At 42.7% G+C, this 19875-nt stretch overlaps 1 protein-coding gene across 3 annotated transcripts in view; it reads right to left on the bottom strand.

The window, feature by feature from the left end:
* Positions 1–19875, bottom strand: part of acox3 (acyl-CoA oxidase 3, pristanoyl) — a 216671-nt gene that overhangs the window by 37523 nt on the left and 159273 nt on the right. For all 3 annotated transcript variants that reach the window (XM_078542581.1, XM_078542599.1, XM_078542590.1), the window contains exon 14: positions 113–228. In XM_078542581.1, coding sequence (XP_078398707.1) covers positions 113–228 — 116 coding nt within the window. The remainder of the gene's footprint in view (positions 1–112; positions 229–19875) is intronic.

The following is a 19875-nucleotide window of genomic DNA, read 5'->3' as shown; positions in this document are numbered from 1 at the left end:
GTCTCCAAAACACTGTTTTGGTCACATAATTACTAAACGGTTAAATTACTGAGTAACAAATTGACTGAAAAGATACAGCCACTTCCATGATTTCTCTCCCCAAACTATTTACCTGACTGTTGTTTCTGGACTCAAAGTCTGATTTGCCTGAATTCTTCTCATCATCCAACTTCATGTAGCTCTCACGCAATAGGTAGCAAGTTAGCCATTTGTACGCAGCTAAAGCAACTGAAAGACAATCGGAAATAAATTAATGAGCAATATTTTCCATTGGAGGCAGAGCATTCAGCCATCACAGCACTGCACTGGAATTTTCTTCCTAAAGCTCTCTCCCCCTCCGCCTCACTGCATCTCTCCCACCTTCTATTCAACCATGTCTTTGGTTGGCTCTCCTAGCTTTCTGTTTATTCCTGCTTCAAATCTATTCCACCACTTTGTGAAAGCAATTACACACCTTGGGGGCTAAATTCGATAACCCCAAAAATGGGCACAAACATCGTGATGCATGATTAACCCATGCCCATTCAATGTAATGCAGGCAATGTACCAGCTTTGTACTGCCTGCTGTTTTAATTGATTTCATTGTTCAGCTGGTTCTAAACCGCACTGTTGATCGGGTGATGCTTTAGCAGAGGGACCAATATCCTTTGTGGTTAGCACCACTTAAAGCTAGCCTGCTTAAAGATAGCCTGCACTACTTGAAGTTGGGGTGAGGGGTGGAGTGCATTGTGAATGGAGCAAGTTCTGGAAGTAGCGCAGGAAATGAATCTGACTTGGAAAACATTGAAGAAAGGCACAACGGGGGAGAGCAGGTACAACAAGATTTTCAGATGTGGCAGTGGAGGACTAGGGGGAAGAGATGGAAAGAAGGTAGGGGAGCAGACAGCTCTGGAGGTCAATGTTAGGAGTCAAGCTCAGAGGACCTTAACTCAGTGCTGCAAGAAGTTCAATGACCTCACTCAAGCAGTCAAGATCAGTGAATGCATCTTTGAACACCCTACCAAATGAAACACTAGCCTCAGCCACTGCTCAATTCACCACACCCCCATCATTCCCCAACAATAATCTCTACCAACCAGGAAACATATCTGGCATTCATACGCTCCACTACACCCTCACACAATTGGCACTGCTGCAAGCCTCAAGCCAAAATCTTACAGCTTGTACACACTGGCAGCTAGTCAACCATGATAGCCATGACTCCCAAACACATGACCAAACGCAGCTTCCACCAAAAGTAAGGATGAAACAGTCACTGAAGCACTTTCCTCTCTCTTGCAGTTCAAGGTGGCACATAACTGGAGGCAGCAGGAGATAATTGGTGGGAGAACATGCACACCTGCATTTCCTAACCCCCATGGAGGAGACGGTGCTCTTTATTAGGATATCCACTGCTGAGGCTGTGAGTAGTGGCAGGGCTGAAACCATCAAAGATGACAGTAACCTCATCCCTAATCCTGCTTCTCATATTCAACCTCCCCCTCATCCTACACTGTCTTCTGATTTGCAAGGTGCAGATGGTGTAAACATACATCTCTTACTCCCACCTACCTTGCACCACAACCTTACTCGTATGCCTTTCTCACAGTTTCATAAGAAGTGCAAACTGTCCTGGCAGTGGAAGAACAGCAAGAAGACAGTGATGATGAAGACACACCATATTTTAGACTTGCAGCCACCAACTCAGATACGGATATTATGTGTAATTTAGAAGGTAGCATAAAAGCAAGATCTGCACATGGTGAGACACTGGGCACAAGTGGACTGCAGCCAGGGCAAGGGGCAAGGATAGAGCAGTTGCCATCTCAGCAGAGGTTGAAGTGACGAACAAGTTCTGCTGCAGAGGACTCCAATGAACACATTTGGCGCGTTGAGAAGTTTGCAGGCAATGACAAGGCGAATGGAGGAATTTAGCACCAGCTTGGCACAGGGCTTTGAGCAGACCTTGGAGTATATTATTCCCAGCACAGAGACCAACTTCATTAGCGCACTTGTGGACCAAACATCAATGTAGCGTCTGATGGCCAATGTCACCGCTTCCATTATAGCACAAGCAGCTTTCACCAAATGTCTGGGTGCTGCAGTGGAAGTTCTGACTGAAATCATGCAAGGTCAGCTGTTGTCATGCAGGCTCAGACTGCTGCCATCATAGATATAATTTACAATATTCAGAGGGGCTTTCACGGTGCATAGCAGTCCTATAATCTGTCTTGCAACAGGTTACTAGGAATGCCGAGGGACATCACCCCAGGGGAGTGGCAGTGGTTTCATTGAGCGCAAACCCATTGTCCTCTCTCAGGTGGACAGCATGTGTCCTCCAAACCCCGTCAGTGCCTTTGCTGTTTCCTGTCACTGAGTCCAGACTGTTGTCATCCATGTTGAGATAGTGCAGTCCGCAATTAGGCCTTCTAGGCCTACAACTCATGAAGTCATTTTCGAAGGCCATCTACTATTGAAAATCAGCAACCTTCTACCGGCCATGCTGTAACCATGGGAATAGCACTACGTGAGCACAAAGACAGGGAAAGGCAAGCAGAAGGTGGGCACTAACGAAACACACAAGGGTGATTAATTGAAGTGTGTGCGTAATATGGAATGATTCCTTTTATAAATTTAGTTTGGAATATTTATTTTGTGGTGGCTTTTATTTTTGCACTGAGGCCAAATGAACACTGTGATGGCCAATAGCAAAGGAAGGGTACTGTGTGGAGCTGTTGGTGAATGGGAATTAGGGTTACAATTACTGGTGCTACACAGAACAGAGTTTTTTCTGGATAGTCTGCCCTAACCAGAAAAAGGATTTCTAGGTTGTATCCTCTCTTCCATCTCCTCCTCATACTCCTCCTCCTGAGCTGCTCACCATGCAGCTGCTGGCAAGGGCTGCCCCTCATGTTGGTGAGGTAGTGCAGCATGCAGCAGATCACCACGAATCTTGACACCCACTCTCCCAGGTAGTAGACTGCTCCTCTAGAGCAGTTCAAGTGCTGGAAGCATCGTTTCAGCAAACCAATGATCTGCTTTATCACATTTCATGAGGCAGTGTGGCTTTTGTTGAATGTACGTTGCACAAGAGAATCATCAGTCACATTGTCAGTGGCTAGCCCTTGTTGCCCAGTAGCCATCGCTTGGTTTGCTCTGGCTCAAAAGCAGCTGCCACAGTGGACTACTACAGAATGGAGGCACCATGACTACTTCAGGGTACTGGGCATTGACCTGTGTGATTTGCTGCGTATCAGTTGGATATTGAGGAAGTGGAATCCGTTTTGGATCCAATATAGGGCAAAGTTGACATGCAACACCCACAAAGTGATAGGCATGAAGTCAATGGCATCCTCCACCATAGGGAGCCCTGAAATCCTGCTTATTTTGCCGGCTTCTCTCTGGCAAGAAAGAATGAAATGTAGTTAGCTCTCTGAATATGCAACAGTAGATGGCAAGCTGCAAGATTTTGAAACTATCGCTTGTTCCAGTCTGGAACTTAAAAGTTCATGGACTTTTTCATCTTCACAGCTATGGACAATATGGTCCTCTGTGGCTGTAGCAGGTGGCAGATTTCAGTGTGATCATCATTACTGAAGTGAGCTGTCTCACACCGTATTGCTCAATGTGGCTCAGGTAACTGAAATGCTTCCTGGACATCCAATCGGTTATGGTCACCTGCTCAAAGCAATTGTCCTCCTCTTCCTGCTGCTTGTCCTGCTCTATGTAGACTCTGTTCATTCTCCAAATCATGCTGTATTCCAAGAAGAATGACTACTCGTTTGTGCAGAAATAAAGACAGAAAATGCTGGAAAAACTAAGCAGGTTTGGCAGCATCTGTGGAGAGAGAAACAGAGTTAACGTTTCGAGTCCATATGACTCTTCTTCAGAACTCAACGGGCTCAACGTTAATTGTTTCTCTCTCCATCCTGGCTCAAGGAAGGGCAGACTGGGTGTTAAATATTCCTGGGTGCAATGTGTTCAGAAGAGGGAGGAAAGGAGGAGAGGTGGAAATATTGGTTAAGGAGAGCATTGCAGTGCTAGAGAAAGAGGATGTTCCAGAGGGTTCAAGGACAGAATCAATTTGGTTAGTGCTAAAGACAAAAAGGGTGCAATTACATTGCTTGGTGTAATCTATAGACCGCCATCTAGTTAGAAAGACGTAGAAGAACAAATCTGCAGGGAAATTACAGAGGGATGCAGGCAAAATAGAGTAGTTATAATGGGGGATTTTAATTACCCAAATGTAGGCTGGGACAGTGGTATTGTAAAGGGTGGAGAGGGGCAAAGGTTCCTAGATTGTGTTCAGGAGAATTTTCTACAGCAGTATGTGTCCAATCCAACAAGAAAAGACGCACTGTTGGACCTGGTTCTTGGAAATGAGGTAGGCCAAGTAGATCAAATGTCAGTGGGGGAGCATTTAGGAGACAGTGGTCATTGTATTGTATGTTAGGATGATGATAGAAAAGGACGCTAGGTAATCCAGAGTAAAAATAATTAACTGGACAAGAGCCGACTTCGATGGGGCAAGAACGGAGCTGGGCCAGACAGATTGGAACAAAAGACTAGGGGGGAAACTACAGCTGAACAATGGGCTACCTTCAAAAGAAAATTGGTTAGGGCACAGTCAAGGTATATTCCATCGAAAGAGAAAGGCAGGACGAACAAATCCAGAGCTCCCTTGATGAAAATAGAGATTGAAATTAAGAGAAAGAAGGAAAAGTATGCTTATGACAGGTGTCAGGTAGAAAATACAATTGAGAACCAAGAGGAACACAGAAGGTCCAGAGGGGAGGTGAAAAAGCATATTAGAGAAGCGAAGAGGGATTATGATAAAAGACTGGCAGCCAACATAAAAGGGGAATCCCAAAGTCTTCTATAGGCATATAAATAGTAAAAGGTGGTTAAAGGAGGAGTAGGGCCGATTAGGGACCTAAAAGGGAATTTACACATGGACGAAGGGGCCATGGCTTAAGTATTAAATGAATACTTTGCATCCGTCTTTACCAAGGAGGTGGATGCTACCCAGGCCATGGTGACAGATGAGGAAACTCTGTCACTAGAAGGGTTCAAAATTGATAAGGAGGAAGTGTTAAATAGACTGTCGGTACTTTAAAGTTGACAAGGCAATGGAACCGGATGAGATGCATTCAAGGATATTGAAGGAAGTGAGAGTAGAAATTGCAGGGGGACTGGCCATAATCTTTCAGTCTTCCCTAGACTTAGGGGTGGTGCCAGAGAACTGAAGAATTGCAAACATTACACCCTTGTTCAAAAAAGGTTGTAAGGATAAGACCAGCAATTACAGACCAGTCAGTTTGACTTCAGTAGTGGACAAGATTCCAGAAACAATTATTCGGGATAGAATTAGTAGTCAAGTGGTAAAATATGGTTTGATAAGGAAGAGCCAGCATGGATTTCTAAAGGGAAAATCATGTTTAACTAACTTGCTGGAGTTTTTTTGAAGAGGTAACAGAAAAAGTCAATGAGTGTAATGCTGTTGATGTGGTGTACATGGACTTTCAAAAGGCATTTGACACAGTACCACACAACCGACTTGTGAGAAAAGTTATTGCTCATGGAATAAAAGGGAGAGTAGCAACGTGGATACAAAATTGGCTGAAAAATAGGAAGCAGAGATTAATGGTCAATGGATACTTTTCAGGCTGGAAGAAGGTTTGTAATGGAGTTCCCCAGGGGTTGGTATTGGGACTTTTGTTTTTCCTGATATATATTAATGATCTAGATCTTGGTGTGCAGGGGACAATTTCAAAGTTTGCGGATGATACGAAGCTTGGGAGTGTTGTGACATGCGAGGAGGATGGTGTGGTACTTCAAGAAGATATAGTCAAGTTGGTGGAGTGGGCAGATAGGTGACAGATGAAGTTCAATGCGGAGAAGTGTGAGGTGATGCATGTAGGAAGAATATAGGCAGACAATATAAAATAAGGGATGAAATTTTGAAGGGGGTGCAGAAGCAGAAAGATTTGGTGTGTGTATGTGCATAGATCATTGAAGGTGGAGAGAGCAGTTAATAAAGCATATAGAATCCAGGGCTTTATTAATAGGGGGATAGAGTACAAGAGCAAGGAGGTTATGCAGAATTTATATAAATCACTCTTTAGGCCTTAGCTGGAGTATTGTGTACAGTTCTGGGCACCATACTATAGGAAGGATGTGAACACATTGGACAGTGTGCAGAAGAGGTTTACAAGAATGATTCCAGGGATGAGAAACTTCAGCTATGAGGATAGCTTGGAAAGGTTGGGGCTGTTCTCCTTGGAGGGGGAGAGAAGAAGGCGGAGAAGAGATTTGATGGAGATGTTCAAAATCATGAAGGGGCTGGACAGAGTAGATAGTGAGAAGCTGTTCCCAAACATAAAACGATCAAGAATGAGAGGGCACACATTTAAAGGCCAGAATTTTCGGCTCAGCGAGCGGGGGTGGGGTCCGCTCGCCGAGGCGTAAAATGACGCGGGGTGACGACAGGTGTGTGTCCCGATGTCTCCACGCGTCATTTAGATTTTCAGTTCAGCAGGCGTGCAGCCGACTCGGCAGCGCGCCCGCCTAACTGTCAAAAGCCTTTTAAGGCCATTTAAATATCAATTAAAGTTGGTGGGCAGGCTAAGAGGCCAGGAGGCCTTCACATTTTTCATGGAACCTCAACCACAGGCGGGATGAGGTTTCATGAAGGGTTTATAAATTAAATAAATTTTTCATTTATGTTCGTTGACATGTCCCAGCTCATGACACTATAATATGAGGGGACATGTCTTAAAATATTTTCTTTTCGTCATTTAAGTTTTTAAACTAATCTCCCTGAGGCACAGCGGTGCCTCAGGGAGATTTATGCTTTCTTTCACGCGGACGGCGCTTCCGGGCGTACATCACGTCAATTAAGGCCCGCCCACGTAAAATGGCGACGCGGGCCCGACTGGGGGCGCCGATTGGGTTCGCACCCGCTCCCGCCTGCCCCCGTACAACCCCACCGATGGGGGGAGAATTCTCCTCAAAGTGATTTGCAAAAGAAGAAAGTGTAACGTGAGAAAAAACTTTTTCACACAACGAGTAGTTTGGGTCTGGAAAGCATTGTCTGGAAGTGTGGTGGAGGAAGGCTCAATTAAGGCATTTAAGAGGGCATTAAACGATTATTTGAATAGAAACAATGTGCAAGGGTACAGGGAAAAGGCAGGGCAATGGCACTAGGTCATAATGCTCATTTGGAGAGCCGGTGTAGACATGATGTGCTGAATGGCCTCCTTCTTTGCCATTAAGATTCTGTGATTGTGTGAACATCTGGAGGTGAATGCCAAAGTTGGGAGAGCTGTCTCACAGATCAGTCAAGCAACAGCCTGACATAGTCATCCTCATGGAATCATGCCTTACAGATAAAGTCCCAGACACCGCCAACATAATCACTGGGTATGTCCTGTCCCACTGACAGGACAGACCAAGCAGAGGTGGCAGCACAGTGAGGAAGGGAATTTCCCTGGAAGTCTTCAACATCAACTCTGGGCCCCATGAAATCTCATAGCATCAGGTCACACATGGGCAAGGAAACTTCCTGCTGATTATCACCTACCGCCCTCCCTCAGCTGGTGAATCAGTGCTCCTCCATGTTAAACAGCACTTGGGGGAAGCACTGAGGGTGGCAAGGGCGCAGAATGTACTCTGAGTGGAGGATTTCAATGTCCAGAGTGGATTGGTAGCACCATTACTGACCAAGCTGAATGAGTCCTAAAGGACATAGCTGCTAGACTGAGTCTGTGGTAGGTGGTGAGGGAAACAACAAGAGGGAAAACATACATGACCTCATCGTCACCAACCTGCCTGCCGCAGATGCATCTGTCCACGACAGTATCGGTAGGAGTGACCACCGCACACTTGTTGGTGGAGACCCCAAGTCCCGCTTTCACATTGAGGATATCCTCAATCGTGTTGTGTGGCACTACCACCATGCTAAATTGGACAGATTTCGAACAGATCTAGCAACTCAAGACTGGACATTCATGAGGCACTGTGGGCCATCAGCAGCAATAGGATTGTACTCAAACACAATCAGCAAACTCTAGGCCTGGCACATGCCCCACTCTTTCATTACCATCAAGCCAGGGGATCAACCCTGGTTCAATGCACGGAGGGCATGCCAGGAGCAGCACCAGGCATACCTAAAAATGAGGCATCAGCCTGGTGAAGCTATAGCACAGGACTACTTGCATGCCAAACAGCATAAGCAGCAAGTGATAGACTGAGCTAAATGATCCCAGAACCAATAGATCAGATCTAAGCTCTGCAATCCTGCCACATCCAGTCGTGAATAGTGGTGGACAATTAAACAATTCACTGGAGAAGGCTCCACAAATATCCCCAATCTCAATGATGGGGTAGCCCAGCACATCAGTGTGAAAGATATGGTTGAAGCATTTACAACAATCTTCAGCCAGAAATGCCAAGTGGATGATCCATCTTGGCCTCCTCTGGAGGTCCCCAGCATCACAGATGCCAGTCTTCAGCCAACTGCATTCATTCCACATGATATCAAGAAATGGCTGAAGGCACTGGATAGCGCAAAGGCTATGGGTCGGGACAATATTCCGGCAATAGTACTGAAGACTTGTGCAGCCAAGCTGTTCCGATACAGCTACAACACGGGCATCTACTTGGCTATGTGGAAAATTGCCGAGGTATGTCCTGTACACAAAAAGCAGGACAAATCCAACCCGGCCAATTACTGTCCCATCAATCTACTCTCGCTCATTAATAAAGAGATGGAAGGGCTCATCCACAGTGCTATCAAGCGGCACTTGCTTAGCAACAACCTGCTCACTGACGTTCAGTTTGGGTTCCGCCAGGCCCACTCAGCTACTGACCTCATTATAGCCTTAGTTCAAACATGGACAAAAGGGCTGAACTCCCGAGGTAAGGTGAGAGTCACTGCCCTTGACATCAAGGCCGCATTTGACCGAGTGTGGCATCAAGGAGCCCGAGCAAAACTGGAGTCAATAGGAATCGGGGGAAAACAATCCGCTGGTTGGAGTCATACCTAGCACAAAGGAAGATGGTTGTAGTTGTTGGAGGTTAGTCATTTCAGTTCCAGGACATCACTGCAGGAGTTCCTCAGGGTAGTATTCTTGGCCCAACCATCTTTAGCTGCTTCATTAATGACCTTCCTTCCGTCATAAGGTCAGAAGTGGGGATGTTCGCTGATGATTGCACAATGTTCAGCACCATTCGCGACTCCTCAGATACTGAAGCAGTCCATTTCCAAATGCAGCAAGACCTGGACAATATCCAGGCTTGGGCTGACAAGTGGCAAGTAACATTCATGCCACACAAGTGCCAGGCAATGACCATCTCCAACAAGAGAGAATCCAACCATCGCCCCTTGACATTCGACGGTATTACCATTGCTGAATCCCCCACTATCAACATCCTGGGGGTTATCACGGACCAGAAACTGAACTGGACTAGTCATATAAATACTGTGGCTACAAGAGCAGATCAAAGGCTAGGAATCCTGTGATGAGTAACTCATCTCCTGACTCCCTAAAGCCTGTCCACCAACTACAAGGCACAAGTCAGGAGTGTGATGGAATACTCCTCACTTGCCTGGATGAGTGCAGCTCCAACAACATTCAAGAAGCTTGACACCGCCCAAGGCAAAGCAGCCCGCTTGATTGGCACCACATCCACAAACATTCACTCCCTCCACCACCGATGCAGAGTAGCAGCAGTATGTACCATATATATGATGCACTGCAGGAATTCACTAAGGCTCCTTAGACAGCACCTTCCAAACCCATGCCCACTACCATCTAGGAGCACAAGGGCAGAAGATAGATAGGAAAACCACCACCTGGTTGTTCCCCTCCAAGTCACTCATCATCCTGACTTAGAAATACATTACAGTTCCTTCACTGTCGCTTGGTCAAAATCCTGGAACTCACTTCCTAACAGCACTATGGGTGTACCTACACCACATAGACTGCAGTGGTTCAAGAAGGCAGCTCACCACCACCTTCTCAAGGGCAACTAGTGATGGGCAATAAATGCTGGCCCAGCCAGTGAAGCCCACATTCTGTCAATGAGTAAAAAATAACCTCTAAGCAGTTGATGATCTCTTTAAATAGTGTTGGTGGGATGTCTTTACCACTGTTGAACACATGTTCAGCTTTGCGAGTTTATGAAAGGGCATCAGCTGGAGCATTGAGCTCCAAAATACCACTGCTGGTGTCAAATCTGCATAGCATGCAATTCACTGCATGTGAACTAACGGCCTTCCAATATGACATCCTGTGTGACTCGCCCATTAAGTCTTTTATCCAGCTGTGAACACCATTTTGAAGTTCTAAGGGCAATCGTAGCAGCCAAAAAAAGGGCACAAATAATCTCAATTTTGCAACCCTTATATTTAATTAGCAAGGTATTTTGCTTATTCTATGGGTGCGTGGTTCCATATAAAGAGTCACATGTTGCTTTATATTAAATTTGTTACACAATGTACTCCCAGCTGACTATAAAATGGATTCACTGACCTTCACAAATGTACATCAAGAACTCACTGCTAGAAATGGCCATTTGACTCAACATATAATTATATGAAACACTCAATCTTAGGAGGACTTAAACACACCTACTTGTGATTTGTGCATTTTAATCATCTATGGCCTGAATATCATGCACATCTTTTCCTTGTTTGATGCATTTTCTATCATTGCTGAGGATCAGGGGCAAACTGAGCTACTCCAAGATTCATGACAATTATGAAAGTTCATTAGTAATCATGGAAATTTAGAAATATTCATAATTTGTTAGTTAGATAAGCGAAGTTAGGGATGAAAGGACATTTACTGAGTGCAGGCAGTTTTTCATTATTATATCTAATTGTGGTTTGAATAACTCCAATGTTTTTGCCTCTTGACAGATTATTGAAAACATTGATTCCTTTTTTGAGTAAATATACTTTCTCTTTGATATCTATTCTCTAGTGACTTTGCAATAATTTCTATTTAGGTCTTCTGGTCCCATATGAGCAAAACAAAATAAGAAAATTAATTTCGACCTGCATAACCATAAAAGGAAAATCATGACCCCCTTCATCCTTGCAAGCTACCATCTCATCTCTAGTCTCCCTTTTCTCTCCAAAGTCCTTGGGCAGGATTTTACGTCCTGCGGGCAGTCGCGCACTGACCTGATTGGGTATAAAATAGTGCACGATGACGATGGGCAAGCGTCCCAACATCACTGCGCACACTCATGCGGTATTTTGGTCAGTGGGCACGAACAAGAGTCGGCGGCATGCCCGCCGACAATTAAGAAGCCTTTTAAGGCCCTTAATCAAATAACTGAAAGTTATTTTTCGCTGTCCATTCAACCTTATGGCTGGCAGGCGGGCGAATTGTCCAGGCAGCCTTTGGACTTTTCATGAAACCTCATCCACAGGCAGGATGAGGTCTCCAGCAATAATTAAAAAATATATAAAAAGTTTTACACATCATTTTTAATATGTCCCTGTTCATGTGACATGTTTCTCTCATTTCTAAAATCTTTATTTTTGTCTCCACAATTCTTCAGCTCCCTGAGGCAGCTCTGTTTTCTCAGGGAGCTTTCAGACTTTTGTGCTCGCACTCCTCCCGCCCCCACTCCAACAGCGCTGAGCTCCTCAGCGCACCTTTCACGCTGGTTGGCCGTTCATTGGCCAGCCAGTATGAAATCACGGTCGGGGACCGAATGCGGGTGGCAGACCATTTCCCGGTGGCTCCCAGGCCTGCCCGCCGCACCCACCCGACGACTGGAAAATCCTGCCTCTTGACTGTGGTGTTTCCTCCCCAATTAATGCCCAAACCTCGGAACTCCTTGGTTGAATCCCTCCAATCAAATTTCTGAGCCTTCTATAGTATTAAAATGGCTCTTATTAAAGTCACAAATGACATCCTATGTGACTAATGGCAATCTCTCCTTGTCCTTCTTGATCTGACTACAGCCTTTGACACCATTCCTCTCCAACACCTCTCCACTGTCATCTGGCTGGGTGGGACTGCACTCGCCTGTTTCTGTTCTTACAGACAGGATTTTTAAGTTGGCGTGCGGGCGGGGAATGGACAGTGTTCGGTCCCCAACCGCAATCTCATGCTGGCTGGTCAATTAACAACCTCAGGGAGCTGAAGGCTTTAAAACGGATAAATAAAGTTTTTAAAATCCAGAAAAAAATGTCCACACATCAGAATCAGTCACTTGAACATATACATGATGAAAATCCTGTCCATACATTTTTATTTCTTTAATTTAATAATGGAAACCTCATCCTGCCCTTGGATGAGGTTTGTTGAAAAATGCAAAGGCTGTCTGGCTGATTTGTCTGTCCGTCAAACCTAAGGTTGGACAGACCATGAAAAATTGGAGACAATTACAACTTTAATTCCCTTAATTGGCCTCTTAATTGTCAGCGGGCACGCTTCCGACTTTTGTGTGCGCCTGCCGACCGAAATATCATGCGAGCGCAGGATGACGTCAGGGCATTCGCCCGATGTCATCCCCCACAATTTCACGTCCGATCGGGTTGGGTGTGTGCCTGCATGCTGACCTAAAAATTCTGCCCTATCTAAGCGTAGCCAGAGAATCACCATCAATGGCTTCTTTTCCTATTCCCACACAGTTACCTTTGAAATCCCCCAAGAATCTCTCCTTGGACCTCTCCTTTTCCTCATTCAATGCTGCCCCTTGGCCATATCCGAAAACAAGTCATTTTCAACAGGTGATAACACATAGCTCTACCTCACCACCACATCTCTTGACTCCTTCACTATCTCTAAACTGTCATATCTGACCCCAAAATGAGCTTGCAACCACATTTTTATGCCATCTAAGACTACCGATTTCTACCTCTGTAACATCATCCATCTCCACAAATGCCTCAGTTATCTGCTGCTGAAACCCTGATCCATGCATCTGTTACCTCCAGACCTGACTCTGCTAATGCACTTCTGGCTGAGCTCCTACATTCTAACCTCTGTAACTTTCGGGTCACTCAAAATTTTGCTGCCAGTGTGCTAACTTGCACTAAATCATGTTCATCCATTACCCATACTCGCTAACCTACAATGGTTCGCAGTTCTCATCCTTCTTTTCAAATTGCTCCATGACCTCATCCCTCTCTATCTCTGTATCTCCTCAAGCCCGACAGCCCTTTGAAATATCTGTGCTCCTCAAATTCTGGCCTCTTGACCATTCCTGATTTTAACCACTCTACTATTGGTGGCCTTGACTTCAGATGCCTTGGGCCATAATATCTGAAATTACCTTCCTAAATCTCTACATGTCTTGTTTTCCTGCTTTAAGACACTCCTTAAAATCTCCCTCTTTGACCAAGCTTTTTGTTATCTGCCCTAATGTTGCCTTATGTGGCTTGGTGTCATACTTTGTTTTATAATGCCTCTGTGAAGTACCTTGGGGCGTTTTATAACAATAAAGTTGTCATATAAATGCAGGTTGTTGTTGGTTCATGCTTACACTTTTGTAGCCTCAGTATTTATTTGGCTGATCCAGCTCAGTTTCTGGTCAATGGTAACCCCCCAGGATGTTGATGGTAGGGGATTCAGTAATGGCAATGCCATTGAATGTCAAGAGGAGATGGTTGGATTCTCTCTTGTTGGAAATGGTTACTGCCTGGCACTTGTATGGCACAAATGTTACTTGTCGCTTATCAGCCCAAGCCTAAATGTTGTCCAGGTCTTGCTGCATATGGATGCAGACTGTTTCAGTATCTGCGGAGTCATGATTTATGTGACAGAAGGATGAGGCATTTTCCAAATGTAGGGGGAAGAAGCAAAAAAGCATGTACATTTTGTTAACAATTCATTTTGCAATTTGACCAAGCTGCAATAACAATACCACAGCCTTTTAATGAATCAGAAAAGTAAAAGGGGCACTTCACTACAATCCAATAATCCAAGTCTACCCTCATTGGTGACAGCACTGTTACAAACATCAATGATCATGTTTAAAATATATTTCCATCAATCTGTAACATATAATTCTTGGGCCTTTAATCTACTACTCAAAAAACTGGAAAATTCCCTTTTAAGATTAGAATTAATCTTTCCAGTTTTGTGTTCTTTGAAAGAGGCAGCCACAATATTTTTTGGACTGTTGTTTATTTTCAGCAAGTATTCTATTCTGGCTAATTCAGTGTTTTTACTTTTTTCATTTTAAAAAGAGTTCAGAATTTGAGTTTAGAGGTTCTTCAGAGTCTGAACATAGAATATGTACTTGCTTTGTGGTGTCTTTGACCAGAAACAGTGGGCTTATGGTTCATTCAGGAATGAAAGGAGGCTAGGAATTCTGTGGTGAGTAACTCACCTCCTGACTCCCCAAAGCCTGTCCACCATCTACAAGGCACAAATCAGGAGTGTAGTGAAATACTCTCCACTTGCCTGGAAGAGTGCAGCTCAAGAAGCTCCACACCATACAGGGCAAATCAACCTGCTTCATTGGCACTCCATCCACCACCTTAAACATTCTCTCCCTCCACCACTGACACACAGTAGCAGCAGTGTGTACCATCTACAACAGAGGTGGGGAACCTTTTTTTTTATCAAGGGCCACTCACAAATAGACAAAATCAGTCGCGGGCCACACACACATAAAAACAACTTTTTTTTTTAAAGAGAGAACACAGAAACATTCAGCTCAGCCACTGCTTTAATGCGATGGCTGAATTTGCTTTTCCTTAATGAACCTTGTTATGTCTGTTGGCACTGAAGATGTTGCTACTTGCAACTGACTTTCTAAATTCACATCCATTAATCTGGCACGCAGATGGTTCTTTGCGAGAGAAAGTTTTGAAAAAAACTGCTCACAGCAGTATGCAGTTCCAAACAGCAATGTTAGTTTCAACGCGTACCTCCTCAAATTTGGAAATACACCGCGCCTATATGGAGCCTGTAGAATTCCAGCAGAGGCAGGTTATTGTATTTAGCCTTAAGTTCAATGTTGCTTTGTAGTCCTATAACTTCATGTTGAAGGTCTTCAGGTAAATTGACTGCTTCAATATTGAGCGGTATGGCAAAAATGTTTAATTCCAGTTCCTTCACTTTTAGGTCTTGAAATTGCTCTCAAAATTTCTGAAGTAAATTTGCACTCTCCCTGGTGTACTCCACTGTTGCTGCAGGTTTTTGTTTCTGAAGGGTAAGAAAATGTATCGTGTTGCCCTTTTCCAGTTGCATTTGCTACAACTTTAATTTGGCTCCAAATGATTTCACATTTGAAAGAAAGGAATTAATAAGCTAGTTAGGCCCTTGCAATTTGACATTGAGCTCAGACAGATACTGCGTAATGTCGACCATGAAAGCCAAGTCACACAGCCACTTGTCACTCAGCTTGGCCACAGGTTTTCCCTTCGCCTCCATGAAAAGTTATACTACATTTCTCAGTTCGTAAAACCACATCAGCATACTCCCCCGGCTGAGCCATCGCACTTCACAATAGCAAACTAAATCGCCATACTCTGATTCAAGGTCTTTCAATAACTCCTTAAACTGGCGGATGTTTAACCCTGTACTTTTAATAAAATTAATGCTCGATACTACTGTCGACATTACGTTGCTCAATCGCATGCTCTACGTGCGCAAATTCTCCTGATGAATGATGCAGTGACATACAATCAACTTACTTGGATCAAGGTTGAGGAGATTCATTTCTTTTTTGATTAGAGCAACTAATCCCTTTTGAGATGCAACCATAGCTGGAGCGCCATCAGTAGTAAGACCGCCTAATTTTTCAAATGATAACTGAAGTCCGTGCACTACCTATGTAACCTTCTCAAACATATCTTCATCTTTGGTGGTGTCAGCATTGCTACGAAAGCAAGCAAGTCCTCTCAACTCTCAAAATCTGACATTTTTCCACACTGAAAAATTGCCAGTTGACATGTATTTGTTGTATCTATTGTCTCATCAATAGCCAGCATGACATAGCAGTTGGTAAAGGCTGATCCCAGAGGGAAATTTGAACAACTGTCATAACCTATATTTTCAATTGGTAAGTTTGAGATGCAGCTCTGAATTCAGGAATAAGACCCCCGGGCCTCAAAAGGATTTTTATATAAAACTAATTAAACATTTATTAATTTAACAACAAATTAAACACGTACACCTGTCTACAAATTATTACCATAATAACTTTTAAACAGATACCCAAATTATTCACTCACAGGTAAATCTTCACCAAGGCAACAATAACCCATAGACTTTAAACAGACACCAGGCAAAACACATTTGACCGTACAAATTCAAAATGAGGTCCCTTGCCATTTGGTTCCCTTGCAAGGCTCAGTTGTAGGCTTACAGCTTAATGCCTCTGACCAACACACACAAACTCCTTTCTATTTATATCTAGCTTTTCCTTTGAATGTAAATTTCCACGGTATCACTAAGCTTTTAAGGTCACATCTTCTAACAATAACATTTTCATCCCAATAATTTTATCAGTAGTATAAACACATTGCTTGGTGTCTTCCAGCTATGTGCAAGATTTTACTCCCACTCTTGAATGAATTCAACAAATGCAAATTTACACTTTACCTTCTATCCTCCTTATTGTTTACCCAATTAACATCTCAAACTACTATACGTCAAAACACCCAGACTAGCTGGCTTTAATCCAATCAAGGCACACACTGACACACACATAGACACAGGCCCCACTACAATTCCAATTCAAAAATAATTTCCAACAACATTATAGACATTAATATCCTTTCATGACATTGCTCTCCCTACCAAAAATGAACCATCATAATTTCAAAAGATAGCTTCATTTTTTAATAACCCATCTCACACTATCTCCTATACTTATTACACTATTACATTGCCAGATGCATGCATTAACATAACTATATATATATATATATATATGTATATAGATATATATAGATATAAAATATATAGTTATATATACACACACACATCAAGTCCTTAGTATCAATAGAAATCACTCCAATCCAGCATCCTGGTTTTTCAAAGCGTCCAATTTTCCCTTTATGCTTCAAACTCTTGATAATGCATCTGCAAACAGATTTTCTCTATCAGCAACATGTATAATCTATAGATTAAATGGTTGTAATAATAGACTCTACCTGAAAAGTCTTGTACTTTTGTCTCGAAATTTATCTGAAAACTTCAAAGGATTGTGGTCTGTATAAATGATTGTTTCTGATGAATTGTTTGCAACATAAATTTCAAAATGCTGCAATGCTAACACCAAACCCAAGGTCTCTTTTTGATCGTTGAACATCTTATCTGTTGTACATTCAGCTTCCGCGAAAAATACTCTATCGGTTTTTCAATTCCAGTGTCATCCTCTTGTAACAGTACAGCCCCAATGCCTATACTGCCAACTTAAATTGCTTGGCGTAATTGGGTACTGCCAAAATTGGGTACTGTAGGTAATATAGTTTTCAAACTGTCAAATCACTTCTGACACTCCAGTGTGCATTGAATCTTCTTGTTCTTTTTTAATAGTTCAGTCAGTTGGGCAACCACACGGCTAAAATTTGGTACAAATTTCCGGTAAAATCCACTCATGCCCAGAAATCTCAAAACTTCTCGTTTTGTTGTAGACACTGGGAAATCCACGATAGCCTTGACTTTCGCATTGCTCGGAATCACCTTACCATGTCCAATGGTATGGCCTAGATATGTAACTTGTGCTTTTGCAAATTCACTTTTGGCCAAGTTCATCACCAAATTAGCTTCTTGTAATCGATAAAATAATTCTTCCAAATACTGTAAATGTTCCTCCTACGTCTGACTGAAAACTATCAGATCATCAATATAAATACAATTGCTTAGACCTGCAATTACTTTGTCACTCTTTGAAATGTCACAGGTGCATTCCTCATACCAAATGGCATGACTTTAAACTGATATGGTCCATCTGGTGTCATAAAAGCCGATATCTCCTTTGCTCTTTCCGACAGTGGTACCTGCCAAGATCCTTTTAGCAAGTCAATCTTTGTGATAAATTTCGATTGTTCCACTTTCTCAATGCAATCTTCCAACCATGGTATAGGATATGAATCCACTTTTGTCACCGCATTCACCTTTCAACAGTCCACATATAGACTTTGTGTTCCATCCGGTTTCGGTACCAGCACAATAGGCGAACTCCAGTTACTGCTGCTAGACTCAATGATATTATTTTGAAGCATGAAATCAATTTCTTTCTGTACTTGTGATAACTTTGCCAGATTTAATCTATAAGGAGGCTGCCTTATTGAAGATGAAACCTGTACAGACACACCATGTAAAGCTAAATCTGTTTTCCCCAACTTATTTCCACAAATAGGTTTGTGTGACTGCAAAAGCTTTTCAAATCACTTTGACACTTATTTGGAAGGTAACTCAATGTTTCATTTAAATTATCAAGCACCCTCTCATTATCTAATTTGATTAGAGCAAAATCAATTTCAGAGTCCTGCACTTCTACCTCTTTCTTATCATCTACCATCACTAATACCTCTTTTTGTTCCTCTTCCATGTCAAAGTACTTTTTAAGCATATTTACATGACACATCTGCTTCTTTCTTCTATCTGGAGTATTTATTAAATAATTTACTTCACTCAATTTCTTTTCAACCCTATAAGGTCCATTAAACCTTGCCTTTAATGAATCACCTAGTACTGATAACAAAACTAACACTTTCTCTCCAGAAACAAAACTGAGCTGTCGCTTTCTTGTCTGCCTTCATTTTCATTACTTGCTGTGACATCTTTAAATATTCCCTAGCCAAGTCACATGCTCTGTTCAATCTTACCCTGAAATTTGATACGTAATCCAATTACTCATGAATCAATTTTAGTGGTCCCCTTACCTCAAGACATAATCTAGTTCAAAAGGGCTAAAACCAGTCGATGCTTTAGGAGTGTCCCTAATAGCAAGTAACAAAAATAGAATTCCTCTATCCCAATACTGTGTATAATCCTGACAGTACGCTCTTATTATAGTCTTTAAAGCTTGATGCCATCTTTCTAAAGCCCCATGTGACTCTGGATGGTAAGCTGTTGACTTAAACTATTCCATCCCCCAACTGTTCATTACTTCCTTAAACAGATGTGACATGAAATTTGACCCCTGATCTAATTGTATTTCCTTAGGTAAACCATATCTTGTAAAACATTTAGTTAACTCCTCCACAATCTTCTTGGTTGTAATATTGCTTAAAGATATCATTTCAGGAAACCTGGCAGAGATTTGTCCATTATTGTCAGTTAAGGATTTCCACTTTTAGTCTTAGGGAGAGGTCCAACGCAATCAATCATGACTCTCGTCAAAGGTTCTTCAAATGCTGGTATTGAGATTAGAAGTGCAGGCTTAATCATTGCTTGTGGTTTCCCCGTTACCTGACATGTGTGTCATGTTCTACAGAATTTGACTACATCCCTATACAATCGTGACCAACAAAAATATCTCTGTATCTTTTCTTGTATTTTCCTAGTTCCTAAATATACCCCCATTGGAATTTCATGAGCAATCCTCTGCATTTCACTTCTATACCCAACTGGGATACAATCTGAAGCACTTCCCTCCAGCCTTCATTTGCTGAGATATGATCCAGCCTCCATTTTCTCATTAAAATATCACCCTTAAGGTAATAACATGGTGGAATACACTTTGCTTCTGTTTGTGAGTAAGCTGCCTGATGTAATTGTTTTAATTGCAAATTGTTTTTCTGTAACTCCACTAACCTCCTTGAGTTAAACACTTCAGCTGAATTATCCTGTAGTCTTTCCTCCTGAACAATGTTATCAAACACAGTGCCAGCTAATTGGACTTCAACGTCTTCTTCTTGCCATTGAACTGCCAGCCCTTCTTGTTTCAATCTATGAGCCTGTGAGC

The sequence above is a fragment of the Cetorhinus maximus genome, chromosome 1 (genome assembly GCF_964194155.1).
Source record: "Cetorhinus maximus chromosome 1, sCetMax3.hap1.1, whole genome shotgun sequence".
Classification (NCBI taxonomy): Eukaryota; Metazoa; Chordata; class Chondrichthyes; order Lamniformes; family Cetorhinidae; genus Cetorhinus; species Cetorhinus maximus.
Note: the sequence above shows the minus strand (reverse complement) of the source record. Positions and strands in the feature narration are given on the sequence as shown.